The 24648-nt window shown below is 41.4% G+C and overlaps 1 protein-coding gene across 1 annotated transcript in view; it reads left to right on the forward strand.

Annotated features, from left to right (window-relative positions):
* The first annotated feature begins 54 nt into the window (after nt 1-54).
* Nucleotides 55-24648, forward strand: part of ARMC9 (armadillo repeat containing 9) — a 138059-nt gene continuing 113465 nt past the window's right edge. The window contains exons 1-5 of the mRNA XM_021715385.1: nt 55-238; nt 5679-5766; nt 7502-7627; nt 13182-13352; nt 14854-15009. Coding sequence (XP_021571060.1) covers nt 5716-5766; nt 7502-7627; nt 13182-13352; nt 14854-15009 — 504 coding nt within the window. The 5' untranslated portion in view covers nt 55-238; nt 5679-5715. The remainder of the gene's footprint in view (nt 239-5678; nt 5767-7501; nt 7628-13181; nt 13353-14853; nt 15010-24648) is intronic.

Raw genomic sequence — 24648 nt, forward strand, 5'->3', positions numbered from 1 at the left:
TCCGCTGCCGAACTGCAGGTAAGCGCGTTCCCGGACACGGCCCGACTTCCCCGGGCGGGGAGGAGCCGCAGTGGGGCCCGAGGGTCGAGGCTCTGTGGACCCCTCAACCCGAGGAAAACTCCGACGCGCCTGCTCCGCAGCCGCCAGCCCCACTTCTCGCCTGCGGTCCAGGGTCTTTCTCCGGCAAGGGCCAAGGCAGCCTCCATGGACATCCCGAGGACAGGCGCAGCTGCTTCTCGCAAGCAATCCCTGATCTTTGCTGCGGTGGGCCAGACTTGGAAGGGGTCCCCCAAGTCGTCCTGCTAGGCAGTGGCAGCGCGAGCGGGTGACCTGGGGCTTTTAGATCCCCCTCATAATCTCCATCAGCTACTCCCCTCCCCAAGCACCCAAGTTAAGTCTAGACTTCACCTAATCTAAGGAAAACCAGGATGGTTTCTATGCAAATTCGGCTTCCAATACAAATTCCATCATCCAACCAGTTTGTAGACCCTAAGTCTCTCTTATATAGAAATTCAGAAACTGCCACGTCTACACAGACGCATGACTGAAAAAGTTTTTCCTAATTTTTGCTTAGGTAGGGTGGTGGCTCTCAAACTTGTGTGTGTGTAAAAGTCATCCAGGAGCTTATTTAAAAAGGCAGATTTTTGAACTTTGCACCTGCCATCGTGATCAGTAAGACTAAGTAGAGGCAGGAATTTTTATTTGCACAAGCATTCCAGGTGCTTCTGACTCAAGTGGTCCAAACTTTGGGCTATTACTGTGTAGTGGTTAATATCAGCTACTTTGTCACTGTGGCTATTGGGATTGTGTCAGCCTCCCTGAGGATTACTTGCCTTATCTGTAAAAGGAGAATATAAAGTATATTCACCTCTCAGGTTACCATGGAGATCAAATGTGAGGCATTTTGCACATTGCCTGACATACAACAATTCCTCAAAAATGATACTTATTATGATACAAAAGTTTAGAGAAATTTCTGAGAATATCAGAGTTATTGAATACCTGGCAGTGGTTCACATTACCTGACAATTGATCACAGTAGAATCTTACTCAAACTGTTCATAGAGACTTCTCTGAGAAAGTGAGATTTGTTTTATTTTATTTTATTTTTTTGAGTTGGAGTCTCATACCATCACCCAGGCTGCAGTGCAGTGGCAGGCTCACAGCCACTGCAGCCTCGACCTGCTGGACTCAGGTGATCCTTCTGCCTCAGCCTTCCAATAGCTAGAACTACAGGCACGTGCCACCACACCCAGCTAATTTTTTATTTATTGTAGAGACAAGGTCTTGCCAAGTTGCCCAGGCTGGTCTCAAATCCATGGGCTCAGGCAGTCCTCTCACCTCGGCCTCCCAAAGTGCTGGGATTACAGGCTTGAGCCACCGCACTCAGCCAGAAGTGAGATTTATTAAGCACAGGATTAAACGGGTGAAGAAAGGGGGAAGAGGAGTGAGAGGGAAGGGAGAACAGTCAGGGAGAGCAATATGGGCAAAGGCCCTTAGGTTGTAAGCTCAAGTTCTTAAGAACAGTGTTTTCTTGTTCCAGGGCCTTAAAAAATGCCATTCCTTGACTTGATTTTCATTTATTCATCAAATATCTTGAGTGGCTATCTTGCCTATCAGGTACTCTGCTAAGATCTGGAGATACAAAATTTAAATGCAACTCTCTGTCTTGGTAAGCAGGGGCATAAATATAGCAGCAGAAGTAGGTGTAGGGTACAGAGATATCCCAGGGGAGAAAGAATTGCCTTGATAGGGAAGGAAGGAAGGGGAGGTTCATGGGAGACTTCTTGGAGGAGGCCAAGTCTGGCCTAGGCTAGGATGATGAGTCATTTTTGCCTAGGAGGCAGGGCACACATCAAATGGTGGGCTTAGGGCTCAGGATCATGAAAGAGCATACTGCATAGGGAAATGGCCAGGAGTTTGCTGCTGCCAGGGCCCAACGTGGGGAACTGGTAGAAGGGAGCAAGGAGAGAGATGGGAGGGGCGGAGGGAGTGGGGGGAGGGGTCCAGAAAAAGGCTGGAGAGGTGGGTGTCTTCAAACAGCAGCTACCTTTTTCCTTTCACCTTATGTATCTGACAGTTCTGGAGGTGGTAGGTGGGCAGGTGTCCTCCCTGCTCTTCATTGCTTACTTCCAAATCAACCCTCCCCCTCACTCCTTCACAGCCCCAGTTCCTTTGGTGTGCTTGGCAGGGGCTGTGCCACTTGCTAGCCCTCCTTCAGGCAGCCACTGACAAGGGCACGTCTCCAAGTTTCCCTTGGAGCCTTCAGCACCTGGCTTGCCGTCTACCTCCCCACTGCTTTGACTTCACTTCTGGATGTTTCCACATCCTGGCCACTCCAGTGTCTTCATCCTCCTTACAAATAGGCATCTCTTCCCTCCATCCTCCTCATCCACCCACTCCCATGGTCATGAGCTTTTTAGTACCGCATCACCTTCATAATCCGTCCTTCAAGCATCCCTCCCACTCTCCATCCATCCTACCTTCCATTTCTCAAGCTCACTTGAATGTGTCTCTTTCAGCAAGTCTCTGTCCTCAACACTTTTTCACTACCTAGCAACCCCCTTATATGTGTCTCCTCTCCCACATCCTGCACCTGGCTTAGCGTCAGTGTCCCATCATTGTTACACCTGTTTTCCCTTCCCTTCTCTTCGAGAAAAACCTCACGCTGACTAACCTAACTCAGACAGCTGAAAGTGGCAGGAGAAAAGCTGCGAATGGTGCAGACTGGTTCCATTGGAGATTCAAGTCCAGAGACCTAAAGTGGACTCTCAGTGTAGAAACCCTGCCACGTTGCTGCAGTCAATTCGGTTGCTACCTTCCCTTTCCTCAGACTGTCACCCTGCTTCTTACTTGCAGCTGATAACTTTGTTTCTTGTTTTACTTCTCATCATAAATCTGTCCCTTTCTTTACTCAGTACCCATATTCTCTGCCATCCCTCTGTCTTCAGCCCCTGCTTCTCCCTTAAACCCCAGACTCGTATATCTACTGACCTTTTCAGCACCTCCATTAGAATGTCTAATAGGACACTCAGACTTACAGCCGGGGCTCTTGGTGTGACCTCTAAGATGGTCCCTCCTCAGGTTTTCCCCATCTCAGCAAATGCATACTGTTCACCCAGGCTCTTAGATCCCAGTTTCTTACTTCCCTTCTTCCCCTCATACCCCACATCCAATCCCTTGGCAAGTTGTGCTGCTGCTACCTTTTCCATCTGGAATCAGAACATTCCTCATGACTCCTCTCACTCTGCCAAGTCCCATTCATGGTAGTGTGGGCTGTGCGGTAGCCTCCTGCTGGTCTCCCTCTTCTTGCTTCCTTCTAGTCTCCTCCACACAGCAGACACAGTGCCTGTTAAAAAATGTACATCAGGTAGCTGGGGCAGTGACTTGTGCCTATAATTCCAGCTACTTTGGGAGGCTGAGGTAGGAGCTCACTTGAGGTTCAGAGTTCAAGACCTGCCTGGGCAACAGCAGGACATTGTCTCAAAAACAAAAACCAAACTGACTGGCCATCAGATTTCAGTCCCCTCTTCAGGACTCTCTCTGAGCTTCCTGTTACACTCAGCCTAACATCTAAGCTGCTCACCAGCTCTGTGCAGCCCACCTGACCTGGCCCCAACCCCTTGTTGCCTGCCACTGTCTGCCTTTCTCATCTCCTCTGGCTACACTCCGATAACTCAGTACTCCAAAACTCTTCTGCCTGAGGTCTGTGAAATAGCAAAGCCCTTTGCCGAGATCTTGGAGGTGCTCAGTCTTTGCTCAAATTTCATGTTCGCAGTGAGGCCTTCTCCAACCACCATATCTAAAATAACCCCATACCTGTCTCCTCCGAGCTCTTTCTCTTTCCTGGCATTGTTTTCTTCATATCGTCATGAATAATTTCTTCATGAAATATTTTCACTCTTTCAGTGTTTGTGACACCCCACTGGCCTAGCCACTGGGGATTCCAAGGGAATTCGTGTCAGGTGGTGGTTGGTGCTTGAGAAAAGTCAAGCAGCACAAAGGGCTAGAAAGTGATGGACTGACCTCTTAGAAAGAGTGGTCAGGGCAAATCTCTCTGAGGAGGTGACAGTTAAGCAGAGACCCAAATGAGATGTATCTGAAGGAAGGGTAGTGAGGCAGAGGGAACAAGAAGTGCAAAGTCCTCAAGGGCAGGCATGTGCGGGTGTCCAGTGGGCGTCCGCTGGAGCCACATGGTGGCCAGTGTGGCTCAAGCCTACAGAACAAATGTGGCTGTGTCAGAGGCCAAGTTGTGTAGAGCTTTGGGAGTTGGGCCTAAGGAGTCTGGCCTTCATCTGGAGGGGAGTGGAACCAACCACAGGAGAATCCCCAGAAGGAGGGAAGAATCACTTGTTAAAGGACTAGAAATTCAGTTGAAGTGGAGAGAGAAGAGATGGGGAGGTCACATTGCAGTACCTTGGGAGAGATGTGAAGCCATAGACAATGACAGTGGGACAGAGAAAAAATAGGGGAAGTTAGTGAATTTAATCTTCCTGACTTGTGTTCAGATAATTCAAATCAAAGTCACTGTCAGAAAAATGTAAGGTTTCAGACTCATTCTTAGAATTAGGAGAGATCTGATGAACTGTCTTATTTTATAGATTAAAAAAGACTCTCAGGTGCCAGTGAATTGCATAACTCGTGTTAGAGCCCAGACTTTTAAATTCCTTGGGGGTTATGGGCAACCAATCTGAGGTAAGAGCCTGGGATGTGGACCACAGGGAATGGCCACTTTGGGTACATCTGGGGGAGTTCCCAAAGTTGTACACCACTGCAGGAAGAGTAGAAAGAATTACTTTTGACTTTAGCTATTGTATTTCCTAGTGTTGCTATAACCAATGACCTTAAACTTAGTGGTGTAAAGCAACACAAGTTTATTATCTTACAGTTCTGGAGGTCAGAAGTCTAAAATGGACTGGCTGGTGGTTCATACCTGTAATCCTAGCACTTTGGGAGTCCAAGGCTGGAGGATCATTTGAGGCCAGAAGTTTGAGACTAGCCTGGGCAGCATAGCAAGACCTGGTTTCTATAAAAAAATTCAAAAATTAGCCCGGTGTGGTAGTGCTCACTTGTAGTCCTAGCTACTAGGGAGACTGAGGCAGAAGGATTGTTTGAGCCCAGAAATTCAAGGTTACAGTAAGTTATAATCGTGCTACTGTACTTCAGCCTGGGTGACAGAACAAGACTCTCAAAAAAAAAAGTCTGAAATGGGTTTCACTAGGCTAAAATCAAGGTATCTATAGGGCTTGATCATTTCTGGATGCTCTGGGAGAGAATCTGTGAACCTATTTCTTGCCTTTTCTGGCTTCTAGCAGTCATGTACCCTCCTTGGCTCGTGACCATTTCTCTACTTTAAAAATCTGTAATGTCCATCGAGTCTTCCTCACATCTTAACACTCTGACACTAACCCTCCTATCTCCCTCTTTCCCCTGCATTTGCCTAGGATACACCTGGATAATCCCGGATTGTCTCCCTGTTTGAAATTCAACTGATTAGCAACCGCAATTCCATCTGCAACCTTAATTCCCTCTTACCATGTAATCTCATGTATTCACAGGTTCTGGGGATTAGGGTGTGGACATCTTTGGGGGACCATGCTTCTCTCACCACAGCTGTCCTTTTGTGATTTTACAGGTGGTTGAAATGAAAGCTTTTGTCTTGTGTTTTTGCTTTGTAGAGATTTTTGCTGTGAGAAATACCAGTAAAAGTTCAAAATGGGGGATATTCTGGCTCATGAATCTGAATTACTTGGAATAGTGAAGGAGGTAGGTATGTTATGCAAAACAGAGTTCATAAAAAAAGAGATCCTGAAAAAATGCAGCAAATTTTTTAGTGCCTTGAGTGTTTCTTGTTGCAGCTATTTATCTATTTTCTCTTATATAATTTTCCATGTGTTTATGTTTTGTTTTATAACTAAACTGAAATCTTTTTTGTTGGTTTGTTTATGTGAGTTGGACTCTCACTCTGCTGCCCAGGCTGGAGTGCAGTGGCATACTCATGGCTACTGCAGCCTCGACCTGCTGGGCTCTGGCGATCCTTCCACCTCAGCCTTCCAAGTAGCTGGAACTACAGGCACACACCACCATGCTCAGCTAATTTTTTGATTTATTGTAGAGATGAGGTATCTCCAGGTTGCCCAGGCTGATCTTGAACCCCTGGGTTCAGGCAATCCTCTCGCCTTGGCCTCTCAACGTGTTGGGATTATAGGCATGAGCCACTGTTCTCGGTCATTTTATTTTCTATTACTATTTATAATGAATCATGCACCTCACATTTTCCTTTTGCAAACAAATTTATTTTTCTGAAAATAAATGTTTTCTATGATACATTGATAAGTAAACTCTAAGATAGATCTCAAATTACTTCTCCCAAAGGTAACAGTTTACTAACTTCATTATAAATTGGTGTTAATATTGAGCTGGTACAATTACATCAAAGACAGTTACTGATTGATGTTAAGCAGACAAATATATATACATTTATGTTTTTTAATGTTTTATTGATTAAATACATATATTTAAGGTATAGAACTTGATGATTTGAAATACGTATACATTGTGAAATGGTCACCACAGTCAAGCTGACTGGTATAGCCATCACCTCAGTTACCTTTTTATGAGAACACTTAAAATCTACTCTTATCACATTTCAAGTACACAGTATAGTATTGTTAACTATAGTTATCATGCTGTGCATTAGTGCTCCAGAACTTTTTCCATCTTGCATAACTGAAACTTTGTACCTTTTGACCAACATCTTCCCATTTTCCCCACTCCTCAGCCTCTATCAATCACCATTCTCCTGTGCTTCTATGAGGTTGGCTATTTTAGAGTCCACATATAAGTGAGTTAATGCAGTGTTTGTATTACTGTGTCTGGCTTATTTCAAGTAGCATGTGTCCTCCAACTTCATCCATGTGGTCACAAGTGGCAGAGTTTTCTTCTTCTTAAAGGCTGATTGACATTCCATTAATATGTATGTGCCACATTTTTGTTATTTATTCATCTGTCGGTGGGCATTTAGATTGTTTCCATATATTGACTATTATGAATAATGCTGCAGTGAGTGCAGGGATACCAACATCTCTTTGAAATACTGATTTTATATCCTTTCTGAGTATACTCAGAAGTGGGATAGCTGGATTATATGATAATTCTATTTTTACTTTTTTAAGGAACCTCCATACAGTTTTCCATAATGGCTGTACCAGTTTTCAGTCCCATCAAGAGTGTACCAGGGTTTCTTTTTTTTTACATCCTCACTAACGCTTGTTATCATTTGTGTCTTTGATAATAGCCATTCTGACAGGTGTGAGGTAATATCTCATTGTGGTTTTGATTTGCAATTTCCTGATGATTAGTGGTATTGAGCACCTTTTCAAATATCTGTTGACTTTTTTAAAGTCTTCTTTGGAGAAATGTCCATTAAGGTCCTTTGCCTGATTTAAAATTGGATTGTTTGTTTTTGGTATTGAGTTGTTTAATTATGTTCCTTTTATAGTATTTAGATTTTGCTGAATTTGAAGACACCTTGAAAACATTTTCAAAAGAATGTAAAATAAAAGGAAAACCATTATGTAAAACAGCAGGTGGATCTTTAAGAGACTCCAAATCACTGATAATTCAGGTAATATTTTGCTTATTTTTTTGTCCCTATAGATAATCAAGATAACTTGTAAAAAATGCTGCCTTTGGAGAATGCTGGAGGGTTTTTTTTGTTTTTTTGTTTTTTTGTTTTGTATTTTTTGAGTTGTCTATTACCTTCTGGGCTCAGGTGATCCTTCTACCTCAGCCTCCCGAGTATTTGGGACTACAGCGTGCCACTACTCCTGAATACTTTTTTTTTCTGTAGAGACAAGGTCTTGCTATGTTGCTCAGGCGGGTCTTGAACTTCTGGGCTCAAGTGATCCACCCCCCCAGCCTCCCAAAGTGTTGTCATTACAGGCATAATCCACCATGCCTGGCCCTGGATTGTTCTGAGGATTTGCTCAGAATTACTTTAGACTGCACAAGTGTTTATAGATAAATTAATAATGTCATTTTAAATCTCTGTGCTCTGCTGAACTCGGTGGCTTAGCCTGTAATCCCAGCACTTTGGTAGGCCGAGGCAAGTGGATTGCCTGAGCCTGCGGGTTCAAGACCAGCCCAGGCAACCTGGCAAGACCTCGTCTCTACAATAAAATAAAAAATAGCCAGGCGTGGTAGCACGCATCTGTAGTTCTCACTACTTAGAAGGCTGAGGTGGAAGAATCACCGGAGCCCAGAAGTTCTATGCTGGGGTGGCCATGAGCGTGCATGCAACTGCACTCCAGCCTGGACGAAGGAGTGAGATTCCAACTCAAAAAAAAAAAAAAAGTTGGACTCAGTGGCTCAGTCTGTAATCCTGCGCTTTGGGAGGCTGCGGTGAGTGGGTTGCCTGAGCCCATGGGTTCAAAACCCAACTGGGCAACTTGGTGAGACCTCATCTCTACAATAAATCAAAAAATTAGCCAGGCATGGTAGCGCATGCCTGTAGTTCCAGCTACTTGGAAGGCTGAGGCAGAAGGATCGCCAGAGCCCAGCAGGTCAAGGCTGCGGTGGCCAGGAGCGGCCATTGCACTCCAGTCTGGGTGACAGAGTGAGACTCCAACTCAAAAAAAAAAAAAAAAATCTCTGTGCTCTACCTAGGAAATGTGTGGCCACATAAGATTTTTCACATATATTTCTTGGGAAGAAGGAAAAGAGGAAAACATGGAATGTTTAGAAACTGAGGCAATTGGAATCCCTCTCCTGAGGAAGTTTTAGGTTATTAATTCTAGGCACTGCTGCAGTGAACAAACAAAACAAAACCTCTGCCTGTACTGCATTTGCATTCTGGTTTGGGGAGGTTGGAGAAGACAGGGAACAAGAGTGAGACTGTCAAGGCGGTATCCTATCAAAAGAAGGCTTGTGCAGCTTTGTGAATACCAGTGGACTGCAAAGAACACAGAGATTATAAAGTCCTCATCTCAGGGTTAGAAAGGACATTAAAAATCCTCATTTCAGCCATTATTTGGTGCCTCAATCATATTTGTAATATTCCACGTAAGTGCTCAGTTCACCTAGAATATTTCCAGTGATAAGAGATTCTACCATTTCCTAAGGCAGCATGTGTCTCCTTTGGATGATTTTATTATTTTAATACATTTATTTATTTCAATATACCTACTTCCAAAAATAATTTGAGGCTTGTTTTGCAAGTCCCTTGAGTAGCTGGAGTTCAGGCTGTAGCCACTGCTGATCTTCTCCTAGTTCCTGACCCCTCGGTGGCTGGCACTGTTTAAGCGGGGGGTGTTGTCGAAACAGCCCATGGAGCTTGGGAGGGAGGCAATGCCCTCTGGCTCCTTTGGACCTCAGGTACCTGGCTGCTGAGCTACCACTGCTTCAGACACAGGGCCTTCTGTGGATGCTGCAACAGCCAGACCTCCCAGCACCTCCCAAACCTGTAGCAAAATTTTCAGAACATAAAAAGAAGAAATAGAGTTATTATTAGGGGTGGAAACAGGTTCTTAGAGTAAAGCGTGTTCTTAGGGAAATCAGCTTTACTTCTCAGCACTTGGTTTCCCTGGTTTCTTCTGGATGAAGAGAGACCACACTTTTACCCTACACATTGGAAAAATATGTGAGCATCTCCTGATTGAAGCTAACATTTGGGAGGAATATAGCAAATCCTTCATACCTAACTAGCAAAACAGTAAGAATCTTTTGTGAAATTCACACATGATCAGATTGTGTGATGATATAGGACAAGGCCAACAAGCTCTGTGTCTTGAAGCTTATTTGCATATCTGGTACTTCTAGAGATGGTTGCTGTATACCTTTTGCAACTAGTTTGCTACCACATTTCAGCTCCAAGCTGCATCTGAGGATGCTTAAATGTCTCTTTGGGCCATTAAAAAAATAACAAAATTTACCATCTTAACCATTTTTATGTGTACAGTTCAGTAGTGTTAAGTATATATATATATATTATTGTGAAACAGAGATCTCCAGAACCTTTTCATCTTGTAAATGTGAAACTCTTTACCCATTAAACAACTCCTTTCTCCTCCCCCAAGCTCTTGGCACCCACCATTCTACCTTCTGTCTATGAATCTGACTATTTTAGATACCTCATGTGTGTGTAGTCATACAGTATTTGTCTTTTTGTGACTGACTTATTTCACTCAGCGTTATGTCCTCCAGGTTCACTCATGTAGTAGTATGTGACAAGATTTCCTGTATATCTCATCATATGTGCATACCACAGTTTGTTCATTCTTCTGTGAATGGACACTTGGGTTGCTTCTACCTCTTGGTTGTTAGGAATGATGCTGCTATGAATGTGGGTATGCAAGTATCTCTTCAAGACCTTGTTTTCGATTCTTTCGGATTTATACTAGAAGTATTGCTGGATCTTATAGTAGTTCTATTTTTAATTTTTTGAGGAATTGCCAAATTGTTTTTATTCCCATTCCCACCAGCAGTGTATAAGGATTCCAATTTCTCTACTTGTTATTTTCTCGGTGTGTGTGTTTTAAAAATATTAACCATTTTAATGAATTTGAAGTGATATCATGGTTTGATTTTTATTTCTCTGATGTCTTTGGGTCCATTTAACTTAAAAGATCTTAAAACTTTCTGATTGTCAAGCATATCTTTTCTGCTTATCCATTCAATAGCTGTGCCCCTCACTGTGATAGATTTTCCAAACAAGAAAAGCCTGGAATAGCAATAGCAGTTAGCAAAATATGCCAGTTGTTAGTAGCACATAACACATGATGAGTTCCTCAAACACAGCTCTATAAGAAATGTGTATATTTATAAGTTATTGGTGGCATGCACATTTTCTCATCTTGGGGATTCTGGCTGTGATCATGGTAAACAGAAGATCATTAGTATTTGGACCACATATGATGTAACTGGATTGATTTATGTGTGAGTATTATTTTAAATGCAGAGACCATTTCCAGGTACAGATTATGAATCATAAATTAGAGTGGATGATAGATGTGATTATAATAGCATAGCAAAGGTTTATGGTCTCGGGTCTACAAATGTAGCATTTAGAACAAACTATGGATGGACCATTTGACTTGTGGACTCTGCCAAGCCACGTTAGGAAAATACTTTGACTCTAAGGCTTAAAATACCACGAGAGTCTGCACTCACCTCACTTACACAGTCAAAGAACTCTTGGTCACTATACCTCTCAAGGGTGAAGACCTCTTCAGGAGTGGCTGGCAGGGCTTACTGGGAAGCGTGACAGAGGTGAGCTTGGGGCGTAGCAAGGCCCCAGCCACTGCCCCTTGGGAGTATCACCCGCACTTTTCTATCAGTCATTAAGAAGACAGTGTGGGTCCTCCAAATTCTTCCGAGAGGTGGCTGTGTTCACCAGCTTCCAAATTCTTCCGAGAGGTGGCTATGTTCACCAGCTTGTGCTTTGTTTTGTTACCTCCTACCCACAGTTGCTAGTGGCTGTTTTTCACCTGTTTCCAAGGCTGAGGATCAGAAAGAACCCAGCTCTGAGGAAGTAGAAGTTCCATAGGGCGTATTTGAAAATTCTGAGTTTGTTTCCCATGTATGCCAGGACCTTCCAGAGTCAGGTGGCATTCAGAGACAGTTGTTCCTGTTCACATGCCATAGTGAAAATTTTTGTAATGTTCACATTTGAAGATTTCTTATTAATGAATGTCTTTGATTTAAATATATTCAAACACTGCAATATTATTTGTTCTTTGTACATTTCCACTTTGTAATGTTAACAAGTTTGATTATAAGCATAAGTAACCTAAAAAAAAATGACAGTAATACAGGAAAATTATACATAAAGCCATTTTAAAGTATAAAAGAACAATGGCCAAATAGTGGCAGTGGGGAATTGGTAATTCTATAGAAAATCAAATCTAAGAAAAGCTTTTGCAATTGACCACAAAATGTGGGTCTGAACATCCGGGCATTTCATACAAAAAGGAAAAAAACTGTAGTCATATTGTTTTGGACCATTGGGAAGTTCTTTCAATTCTACCTTATACTTTTTTTTTTGAGTTGGAGTCTCACTCTGTCACCCAGACTGGAGTGCAGTGGCCACTCCCGGCCACCGCGGCCTCGACCTGCTGGGCTCCGGCGATCTTTCTGCCTCAGCCTTCCAAGTAGCTGGAACTACAGGCGCGTGCTACCTGTATAATTTTTTGATTTATTGTAGAGATGAGGTCTTGCCAAGTTGCCCAGGCTGGTTTCGAACCCACGGGCTCAGGCAATCCACTCACCTCAGCCTCCCAAAGTGCAGGATTACAGACTGAGCCACCAAGCCTGGCTTCTACCTTATATTAAAATCCTCCAAATTATGCAGCAGGTATTCAAGATAGATACGTTAACTTTTTGTGAGGCAGGTGGCATTGTGAGGCAATTGCCATCTCTTTTCTCCAAAATTCTCTCTTTCAACTAGTGAGTGGTAAGTCGTGAAGCTGTCACTGTCCCACATACAGCTCTGTAGTCAGAATGGTGCTGAGCCCGTGCTCCTTTCTCCATCACCAGCCTGTGCTTCCCTGTAACTGAAACTGGTGGACATGGACAGTCACCTTATGGTGTGTTGGGGTCTGTAGTGGCTTCCCACAGTGCCATCTCAGTTAGGTGTGCTTCTAGCAACAGGGAACAAGTGGCAATGCCCACTTCCAGGCCCTAGATAGACTGAGTCAGTGCATTATGGGTGCTGGCCACTCCGGGACTTGGGAGTTATGCTTTCAACAAGTGGTCATATGTGTGAGGTTTGTTCCCATGAGGCCTGTCTGGGTTCTGGGTCTCAGTGGTTTTTAAAAGCTGCATGCTGTGGGTCAGCAAATCCAAAGTGGGGGACTTTAATGTTCTTATGTCTGTGAGTTCTCTGGCCTCAAGTCTTTGTTCTATGTCTGATTCTTTCCACTTCAAAGACTTCAACATTTTGTCTGTTCTTTATAGTGCCTAGTTTTGATATTGTAAAAGGGTGGAAAACCAGGGGTGGTCTACAGGAATCAGCCTAAGGAGCTTTAAGCCCTGTGGGATCTCTATTTTTCTGTCCTTTACCTCTGAAAAGGAGTATTGGGGTATCTATGGTACTAGGTGGGTTGTGAGAATTTGGGGAAGGAATTTATTGGAAGAATGAGCATCCCTTATGACTGTGATTTAGTCTGATGTCTTCTCCACAGAAGGATCTTATCACTGCATTTGACAATGGAGACCAGAAATTGTTCTTCAATTTGTGGGAGGAGCACATTCCCAGTTCCATTCGAGATGGTGACTCCTTTGCCCAGAAGTTGGAATTCTATCTTCACATCCATTTTGCTATCTATCTCTTGAAACACTCCCTAGGGAGACCGGTAGGTTCGTCCAAATGGTGTGTTAAGGAGAATGTTAGCTGCTGTTTTCCAGATGAGCATTGATTTCATTTTGTGGCCATTTTATCACATTGCTTACAAGATATAGGCATCTTGTGTCCTGATTAATGCTTTTCTACTTTATTCCTAGGAGTTTATGTTCCATTTATATGGAGATTGAATAATTCCTATAATCAAATCTATATTGTTTTCCTAGATACCTCAAGTTTTTGAAAACTCATCAAAATAAAGTTTCCTTATTTGGCAACTTAATATATATATATATACATTTGTGTCTACAAAAACACATATTTAGGCTGTATATTAGACCTTATATTAGAACATAAATTTGAACTTAAGTAGTGGAAAAATAGTACCCCTGTTTGTGGAAAGTCGATTTGAGTGGTTAGTTGGATTTATCTTCTCCAGCCCTTTCCCAGGTGGGGCTGGAGATGAGGAGAGAGGGGAGAGCTGACATTTCAAGCTGCAGTGGTGGCTAAGCTTTGAGTGCAGAGAAAATGACAGAAAGGGACCAGGGGAAAACTACTGCCCCAAGGACTAGGTGTTAACGTGTGAAAATGTCCAGGACACCAAAGGAGGGGACGGTGGTGGAGGGAGTAGCATTACAGTTCATTGTAACAGCCATTCTTGGAAGGCTCTTCCCCAAGTTATCAGTCTTGAGGAGATCATGGGAGATTTTCATATTGTTTTTATTTCTGTTTAAGTTTTGATATAAGATAAAAAATCAATAAATGTTTTGTATTTTTAAAGTCCAGGGGTCAGAAGAGAGCCTTAGGCTGTAGGTCACATGTGATGTGCTCATGAGACAAGCAGACTGAGTCTGTGAACGAGGCTGAGAAGGCTATAACTGGGAGAGCCAGGGTGGGCAGGAGAGGAAAGTACCACATGCAGTTCCTTGGGTTTTCTTATTGAGGCCAAGAGGAGATGGAAACCCTGAGGGGGAATTGACTTGCCTTGGGTTACATGTGGAATAGGGAAACAGAGCAAGGTCAGTTTTTAGTGTGATTAAAGAAAGCAGAATTATGGAAGCTTATGTTTCAGAGCGCCTTAAAGCTGTGCCTATTAATCTTTACAAACTTCTCCTGTTGGAGTCATGGGAATGCACACAAATACTTATTTATATCTGAAAAGTAGAAACAATGTATATGTCTAATTAATGCGAGGCTTAGTTAAATAAATTTTGATAGACAAGATGAGGTTTTGTCCAGCCATTCAAAATGTTATGAAATATTTTAAGGACATGAGAAAATGGCAATAATAAAGTACAAAAAGCAACATATTAAACTGTATAGATAGTTCTCTGATAGTCCTGACAGTGTCATTAAGGAGGAAACTTGAGGTAATGGTAAAATGACTAGAGACATTGCACCTGTGAGACCAAATTGGGGAACACCAGTGACACTGCTGGGACAGAAGAAGCCTAGAAAGAGGTGGAATAGGTGTCGAGCTAGATACTTCAAACAAGTGTCTTCCCTTCCTCTAGGACAAAGAGGAACTGGATGAACGAATTTCTTACTTCAAAACCTACCTGGAGACCAAAGGGGCAGCCTTGAGCCAGACCACAGAGTTTCTTCCTTTCTACGCCCTTCCTTTTGTTCCCAACCCTATGGTACACCCCTCATTTAAAGAACTCTTCCAGGTAAGTGGCAGCCTTTGAATCTTGTGTCAGATCCCAGGCAATATTGAGGTTTCACCATGTATATGCTGGGTATTTCTGAATGATCCTTTAAAAAACTAAAAGTAATGGCCAGGCGTGGTGGCTCATGGCTGTAATCCCAGCACTTTGGGAGGCCAAGGTGGGAGGATTACTTAAGACCAGGAGTTTGAGACGAGCCTGGGCAACATAGCAAGACTTTGTCTCAATAATAATAATGATGATGATGATGATGATGATGATGCTGGGTCCAGGGGTTCATGTCTGTAATTCCAGCATGTTGGGAAGCTGAGGCAGGAGGATTGTTTGAGGTCAGGAGTTCGAGACTAACCTGGGCAACAAAGCGAGACCCTGTCTCTACAAAAAATAGGAAAATTAGCTGAGTGTGGTGGTATGTGCCTATAGTCCTAGCTACTTGGGAAGCTGAGACAGGAGGTTTGTTTGAGCCCAGGAGTATGAGCCGTGGTGAGCCATGATTATGCTACTGCACTCCAGTCTGAGTGACAGAGTGCAACTCTGCCTTAAAAAATAAAAATAAAAAATAAAATTTGCTTACCTTATTTTTAAAATTATAGCCATAATTTGTTTAGTCATTCTCCTATTGATGGTTAATTGGTTTGATTTTGATTTTTGCCATCCTGTACTGGCAACTTGTACAAACATTAAACGGAACACATTCAGTAATAGTGTTACAATAGTTACACTGTAATATCATAAACTAGAAGTAGCCCAATTATACATCAACAAGAACATGCATAAATTGTTATATTCACACATCACACAATGGAATACTTTACATCTATGAGAGTGAATGAACTAAGTCACATCTTGATGTAATCTTAAGCCAGATACAAGAAAGGGTATACTATATGATTCTCTTTACATGTATATCAAACATAAGTAGTTTTTAGGCGTACATGTACCAGTGTTAAAACTGTTACAGAAAGCAAGGCTTCTTAGCTGCTTGAATGGAAAATTTTTAAATGTTTATTTTTTATGTTATCATACAGTAAGATTGACTTTTTGGGATGTACAGTTTTATGAATTTTGACACATGTATTGTGTTAAATCAGGATACAGAACTTTTGCATTAATTATCCCAAAGAACTGCTTTATCTTGCTCCTTTATAGTCAAACCCGTCCACCCATAAGCCATGGAAACCACTCTTTCATCATATTTCGGTGGCTCAGTCGGTAATCCCAGCACTTTGGGAGGCTGAGGTAAGAGGATTGCCTGAGCCTAGGAGTTCAAGACCAGCCTGAGCAACTTGGTGAGACCTCATCTCTACAATAAATCACAAAAATGAACCGGGCTTGGTGGCATGCCCGGCTAATAGTAGTAGTTTCAGCTACTTGGAAGGCCGAGGTAGAAGGATCGCCAAACCCCAGCAGGTCGAAGCTGCGGTGGCCATGAGCATGCCACTGCACTCTAGCCTGGGCACAGAGTGAGACTCCAACTCAGAAAAAAAGAATATTCAGATAATTTGCTTTAAAAAAACTTTTTTTGCATTGTAAAATATGATTTTTTTTGGTGGTACTAAAACCTGTTAGCTCAGACTGCCATAAATATTTTGAAATATGGCCAGGTGTTGTGGTGCACGCCTATAGTCCCAGCTACTCAGGAGGTTGAGGTTGAAGAATCACCTGAGTCCAGGAGATCGAGTCTGTGGTGAGCCTCGATCATGCTACTGCACTCTAGCATGGGTGACAGAGTGAAACCTTGACTCAAAAAAAAAAAAAAAAATATATATATATATATATATATATATATAAAACTAGCCTTTTAAATCACAATGTATATGCTTTACAGTATTGAAAGGATAATTCAATTACATTGAAAATTAATAGACTGAGAAAGAACTAGGTTATTTATTTATGTATTGAGGTGGGGTCTCACTCTGTTGCCCAGGCTAGAGTGCAGTGGCACAGTCATGGCTTGTTAACAGCCTCAAACTTCTAAACTCAAGTGATCCTTCTGCCTCAACCTGCTGAGAAGCTGGTACTACAGGTGCACACCACCATGCCTGGCTAATTTTTAAATTTTTTTTGTAGAGATGCAAGTCTTGCTATGTTGCCCAAGCTGGTCTCAAATGCCTGAGGTCAAGTGATCCTTCTGCCTTGGCCTCCAAAGGCATGAGCTGGGCCTGAACCACTGCGCCTGACAGAACTAGGTTATTATACACAATTTCTTGCCATGTCTATTTTAATTTGTATTGAAGTTCTTACTTGGCTTATAGCTGGTGACCTGATTGTGTCCTTTCTCAACCAGACTATTTGCCTGTGGCCCTTTTGTTGTATTTCATTTTAGTTGACATTTAAATATTAAATTTATTAACAAGATTTATCAATTTTAGTAATTTTTGTTGATGTACAAAAATTAAGATGTCTGAGAGGTTTATTGAAATGTATTTAGAGACTGAAGTAATTTTGATATAATTAGATTACCGTTTCTAAAGATTTCTCACTGTTTCTAAGAATCTCTGTAAAGAGTTTACTTCCTTGCCATGGAACAGCTGATTCACTTCTTCTAAATGCCAGTAGATTTCAGTGTCCTATTCAGTTATGATTCTGTAAAGCAACTTTCATCTCTTCTGAATAGTAGCTGTTAAACTGGAGGTCACTGAGTTGACTGCTTTTAGGCTTGTGGTAGGGTAGCATAAGTTGATTTTGTTCTTGTTTTTCTGTCAACTAAAAAATTTAGTTTTACCTTATTCTTCTCCCAGATAGTTGAAGAAATAAAACAGTTAAGAAGGTGATGAAACTGGAAAGGGGACATTAGATTTTCTCACATGCAGACTTCAATTTATGAATATTATGGCTTAACAGTGCGGGTGAAGTTTAGATAAGATGAGATGGAGCTGGCAGAATCAGGGATGTGATTCAGCCAAGGCTGCTGCTGGCAACCTGGCCCACTTGGACTTGGTGTTCCTTGGCAGAGTTAGGATCTGGAGTTTTAAGGAATTTAGTGACCTTCAGTATTCATGAAGATTCTTTTTATTTATTTATTTTTTGCTACTCTACATGTGTTCTTTTAATAGTCGTCATAGATATTTTAGTATGTATACATAATAAAGTCTAAAGTTAATCTTTATTCCCTTCCAGATCATTCAAAGAACCTTAGAATGTATTCACTTCATTCATCCCCTTCCCAATTTATGTGCTGTTGTTGTCAAGTATTTTAGTTATATATTTTAAATGTACAAATTAGACATTTTCATTATTTTATCAATCAGTGTGTATAGATTTTCCTTTATATTTACCAGTAATTTTGCTCACCATTCCATCTTGTGTTAAGGACCTTCCATCTGGGATAATTGTCTTCTCTCATTTAAGTACATCTCTTTAAAATCTTTTGTAGTTGAAGATCTCTTCTTTCAGTTCTTGTTTGTCTGAAATGTCTGTATTGCTTTCTCAGACATGGTTTAGAATACTAGGTTTGTAGTTATTTTCTTTTAAGTATATTGATGATGTAAAGCTTAGGTGGATTACATTACTCTTTTGAAGTTGGCCATCAATTACTGTTCCTTTGTGGGTGGTCTCTTTTTTTCTGGTCTTTGGGATTGTATAATCTCAATACAGTGTATCTAGGAATCGATTTCTGTTTTTACAAGGAGGGACCCCAAAAAACCTATGGAATTTATTTATAAAAATTGTATATTTATTCCTACATGTTTAAACTTCAGTCACCTTCAAAATACTCACTTTTTGATGCAGTACATCTATCAATATGCTTATTCCACTGCTCAAAATAGTTTTTGAACTTGTTAATTTTGATGCCTTTTAGTGCTTCTGCCGTTTTTGTTTCACCTCTTCCACATTGGCAAAATGTATTTCACTTGGGGCGAGATAGGGTAAATAGAGAGGGTGGGGGCACATGGTTCATGCTGTTTTTGGTCAAAAACTACTGAACACTCAGCACAGTGTAGGTAGGTGTTCTTATAAATTACCTATCATGAAATGGGCAAATCCGTTGAAAGGATCTCCAAAAAAATTTCATCGAAGCTGAACACAGCCTCTCATAACAGTTCTAACTGGTACACTGATGCAGATGGGTTCCTAGAACACTTACCCAGCAGGGAAAGCCTATACTACAGGAGGCCCTCCAAAAAATAATTCCTTTTTTTGCGGGGGGGGGGTCCCCTTTTGTACTTGGGATTCCTTGGGCTTCTTGGGTGTGAAGTTTTGTGTCTTTCAAAATTCTGGAAAATTCTCAATTTATGTCTCTTCATATATTACCTCTTCACCATTATCTTTATTATCTCCTGGATATCTGATTTGATATGTATTAGACTTTAAATACATATTTAAAATTTACCATTTTGACCTTTTTTCTTTCCTTTCTTTTCTTTTCTTTTTTTTTTTGAGTTGGGGTCTTGTTCTGTTACCCAGGTTGGAATGCAATGGCACAATCACGACTCACTACAGCCTCACCCTCCTGAGCTCAGGTGATCCTTCCATTTCAGCCTCCTGAGTATCTGGGACTGCAGGCACATGCCGCCATACCTGGCTAATTATTTTATCTCTTTGTAGAGACGAGGTCTCACTATGTTGCCCAGTCTGGTCCCTGAACTCCTGGGCTCAAGCAATCCTCCCACCTTGACCTCCTAAAGTGCTGGGATTGCAGGTGTGATCCCACTGCACCTGGCCCATTTTGACCATTTTTAAGTGTACAGTTGAGTATTGTTAATTACATACACCTTGTTGTGCCCTCTATGTCTTTTAACATCTTATGTTTTGTATCTCTTCATCTCTCTGGCTGTATTCTGAGTGATTTCTTCATATCTGTTTTCCAGTCACAAACTCACCTTTCAGCTACATTTAGTCTGTTCTTTAACCTTTTCTGTTGTTGTTGTTTTTGTTGTTGTTGTTGTTGTTGTTTCTGAAAGTGCCAGGTCAATTTTATTTTATTTTTTAAAAAATTTTTATTTTAAAGATGTGGGGTGCAGGCCAGGCTCGGTGGCTCAGCCTGTAATTCCAGTACTTAGGGAGGTCGAGGCAAGTGGATTTCCTGAGCCTGCGGGTTTGAGACCAGCCCAGGCAACTTGGCAAGATCTCATCTCTACAATACATAAAAAATTAGCCAGGTATGGCAGTGCGTGCCTATAGTTCTGTCTACTTGGAAGGCTGAGCTGGAAGGATCGCCGGAGCTCCAGCAGGTCGACTCTGGGGTGGCTGTGAGTAGTGTGCCACTGCACTCCAGCCTGGGTGACAGAGTGAGACTCCAACTCAAAAAAAAAAAAAAAAGATGTGGGGTGCAGTTCAGGGTTAGGTATATAAGTGGTCATAGTACAGGTAAAGTTTGGGCCTTCCCATGGTTCCCACTTTGCCTGGTTCTTTAACTTTTTCATTGAATTTGTTATTGTAGCTATTAACTATTTTTTAATGGAAGTTGTTTTATTTTTTATTCAAATTTACTGGATCTTTTAAAAATAGTCTCTCATTTCTTGGTCTCTTTTATTTCTTAAACACATAAAACATTTTTCATATTTTCTGTTAGTTTGGAAAACAGGAGTCTTTGTAGATTTGATCCTGCTGTTATTTTGTTGTTGTTAGTTTGGATGACGGGTTCCTTTTTCTTAGGACATGAGGGAATTTCTTGGAAGCCTGGTTACAGGTTGATTCTTTCAGAAGAGATTTGCCTTTGCATCTCCCAGTTACCTGGGGCATTACAAACCTAGGACTGTTTTAAGTTAAATTATTTGCTGGAGGTTTTCGAGACCACACAAATAGTGGCAGTTTCAGCCTGCAGTCTTTTATGGGACTAAGTGTGGTTATGAAGTTTCAAATGAGGTTTTTCCCTCTTTCCATTTAATGTCATGGTCAAGACAGGTATGTTTCCTTGCTGTTCCTTTCTGTACAGTGGATTTAGTTATCGTTAACCTTTTGCTGATGTAGCCCTTTGGAGTCCCAGTCTTATGCTGAGATCGCCTATTACATTACCTACTATGGGCAGATCTTATTGTATTTCATCCTCTACCCAGGCAGCTCTCAGAACTGAAGTTCAAGGTCTTCAAGATTCTGCAGTTATCCTTAGAGGAAAACCTGTCGTTGGTTCTCTCTTAATTCTCAGGGTTCCCACTTTTACTTCATGTTTGGCCACTGCAGTTCATTTCTTGCCACTCAGACCATTAAAGGCCGTTAAAAAGATGACCTTTATTTTTACCCAGTTGTTTTAGTTGTTTCATTGCCTTTTCAGATGATCTCTTCAGCAGTGTTGACAGAAAAGGAAATTCCTTTGTAGAGTTTATGACGAGCCTTTCCATAAACTCAGTTTCAGTGAGCATCCCTTGCAGAAATAGGTGTTCTTAGAGTTGATAACTCCAGAAAAAAACTTCTGAGCACCTATTGTTGTAAAGGATGTAAGTTAAACTTAATTAGTAAGATTTACAGAAATGGAAGGGGCTCCTGTGGGGCCTGCAAGGGGAAGAGGAGGCAGTGGGTAAGCCAAGGGAGCTGCACTGTGCGCCCTGCCTCCACTTCCACAAGGATACTTCTGCTTTGATTCATCTCATGTATTAGAGTTCTAAGTAAGTTTTGAATAATAAAAAGGGTCTGCTGTTGGGGAAAAAAAGTCAGACTGTCACTAGTATACTTTAAAGTCTCCCTTCTGCAGGGGAAGAAAATATGAAGGAAATAGGGTAAATGACTTTTCCAAGACAATTTAGCAAAGCCAGCACAGTGCTTCTTCTCCCAGCTCTTTACACTTCATTTTGGAACTTGGTAGTCATATGTCCATCAGACTTGGGAAATGTTCTCATTCCCAAAACTGAAAGCACAGAAAAAATAAGAACAGTCAAGATAAAAGCCGATCTTGGTAGCTCATCCTTATAATCCCTGTGACATGGCACACTGAGGTGGGAGGATCACTTGAGGTCAGGAGCTCCAGACCAGGCTGGCAACATAGCGAACCTCCGCTCCAACAACATTTTTAAAATTAGCTGAAAAAGAGAAAAAAAGTTAGTTGGATGAGCCAAGCGCGGTAGCTTATGCCTGTAATTCCAGCACTTTGGGAGGTGAAGGTGAGAGAATTGCCTGAGTCCACAGGTTTGAGATCAGCCTGGGCAACATGGCGAGACCTTGTGTCTACAATAAATCCTCCCAAAGAATTAGCTGGATATGGTGGCATGCGCCAGCAGTTCCAGCTACTTGGAAGGCTAAAGTGGAAGGATCGCCTGAACCCAGCAGATTGAGGCTGTGGTGGCCATGAGTGTGCCACTGCACTCCAGCCTGGGTGATAGAGTGAGACTCCAACTAAAAAAAAAAAAAAAAAAATAGCTGGATGTGGTGGTATGCACCGTAGCCCCAGCTACTTGGGAGGCTGAGGCAGAGGGATCCCTCGAGTCCAGGAGTTTTAGGCTGCAATGAGCTGTGATCATACAACTGCACTCCAGCCTGAGGAACAGAGTCAGACCCCTATCTCTAAAAATGGAAAAGAAGAAAAAATAGGGGATTTATACTTAGAGAGGTATTATTCCTGTCTCATCCTTGTCACCAGCAGAGCATTGCAAGATAAGTAATTAAATTGAAAATACATATTTTTTGGTTATACAAAAAAAGTAGTCAACAATAGAGTAATCTGACTGGATGTCTACATATCCCAAATTATTTTGTTTTGATTGTTTTTTAAAGATATCTTGATTTATGTTGACCAACTGAGATTCTTCCCTGTATATTCGAGCACAGAAAGCCTTAGCATGAATTTCCTAGGGCTGCCCTAACAAAGCGCCACAGACTGGATGCCTTGAAACAACAGACATTTATTGTCTCATAGTTCTGGAGGCTAGAATTCTGAAATCATGGTTTGGCAGGGTCAGCCTTTACCTGAAGAATCTGGGGAAGGATCCTTCCTTTCCTCTTCCAGCTTCTGGTAGCCCCCGGTGTTACTTGGCTTGTAGCAGCATCACTACAGTCTTTGCCTCCGTCTTCACATGGCCCTCTTCCCTCTGTCTGTGTCTAAATTGCTTTCTTTTTGTAAGGATACCAATCGTATTGGATTAAGGGCCCACCCTACTCCAATGTAGCGTCATCTTAACTTTACATCTGCAACAGTCCCATTCCCAACAGCCTCATGTTCTGAGGTACCAGGGTTAGGACTTCAGCATATCTTTTTAGGAGACATAATTCAACCCATAATATCACACACATTATAAGCAAAGTTATACGGTGTCAGGGAATCACACATTTTTAAATCGGTAATGCTTATAGTTTAACAAACTTCAATTATAAACCTTCTTACTCTTCAGCTTTTCTCTCTGAAGAGACCAAATTGTTGAGTGAGTTCTCACAAACTTTAGCTTCATTCCTTGCTTTGAAGTTGCCCTTTCATGATTTTCTTTACTACTACTAACTTTACTGAGAGGACACCAGGACTGCAAGTCTTTCTAATACAGTTGCAGCAGTGTTGCAGGAGGATAGGAAATTAAAAAGAGAAAAGGGCAAGAGAATAATTTTATGCTCATGATAGAACACTACAGCATAGAACATTTATGTTTTAAATACCTAAAGCAAAAATCATTACAAATAAGAGAAAGCACCAAAACGTGATTGGTCCATGACAAATCAAATAGATAAGGGCTGAAAGAGGAAGGAAGGAGGGGAAGACAGGAAGACAGAGGGGTAACGTCTAGTAAAGATTGTAAAGTAGAGGTGAAACAGACACTTAAAAAATATGTATATATGTAATATATATGTACATATATACAAATGTATATACATATATATAATAAAATATGTAGGTATGTAATATATGTACATATAAGAACACATATGTGTGCATATATAAATATGTATATGTGTGTGTACTTTCTGCTCATCTGGCAGTATTTTTTCCAGAAGTCTGGTAACATACTGGCTAGAGTGACTAGGTAGGCGTGGGAGGGGTGGAGGAGGAAACAGCTGGAGATGAGGAGACAGTGGAGAAGAACGGGAAGATCTGAGGGTGATGAGCAGGACTCAAGAGCACAGTGGATATGGAACTCTAGTGGTATAGCTGCTTTCGTATGGAACTGCTTTCTTTGGGTGAAAGAGATTTTATTTGTAAAGAGTATGAGGAGAGTTGTCCTGAGAAAGATTGTTACTTGTCACACCTTTTCTTTCACTGAGTCATTATTTTTTTCTTCTTAATGAGCATTATTTGAGATAAATAATTTATTTTTAAGAGATAAATAAAACTAAAAGTATATCATAATTCTTGACGTGATAGGGCATTTGTGGCAGAAAATAGCTTCTGTTCTTTTTTCTTATCTAGATGAAGTTTATGGAATGTGTCCCTTTCTTTGGGAAACTTTCACTGACTTAGTGGTAATTGTTTGTGTTACGCCTACCAGTGCTGTGCATACCTAAACCATACTGAATTATTTTTGGTATTCAACCTAATAAGGTTACTTGTCACCATTGTGTTTAAATCACATGAAATATTCAAATTATGTATAGGGTTATTTTTTCTTTTTCCCTGTTTATGAAAGAACTCTGGGGTTTTTTTTCCTGTTGTCGGTACTTGAATTTTCTACACATGAACTGGTAAGATGTTTTAAAACCTGTTTTACACAGCTTCACATCATTGGCAAGACATTTTGCTTTTGGTTTCAATAATTGTGCAGAGCTGTTTTACCTAGTGGCCACAAC

The sequence above is a fragment of the Carlito syrichta genome, unplaced genomic scaffold (genome assembly GCF_000164805.1).
Source record: "Carlito syrichta isolate Samal-C Ts95f unplaced genomic scaffold, Tarsius_syrichta-2.0.1 Scaffold307032, whole genome shotgun sequence".
Classification (NCBI taxonomy): Eukaryota; Metazoa; Chordata; class Mammalia; order Primates; family Tarsiidae; genus Carlito; species Carlito syrichta.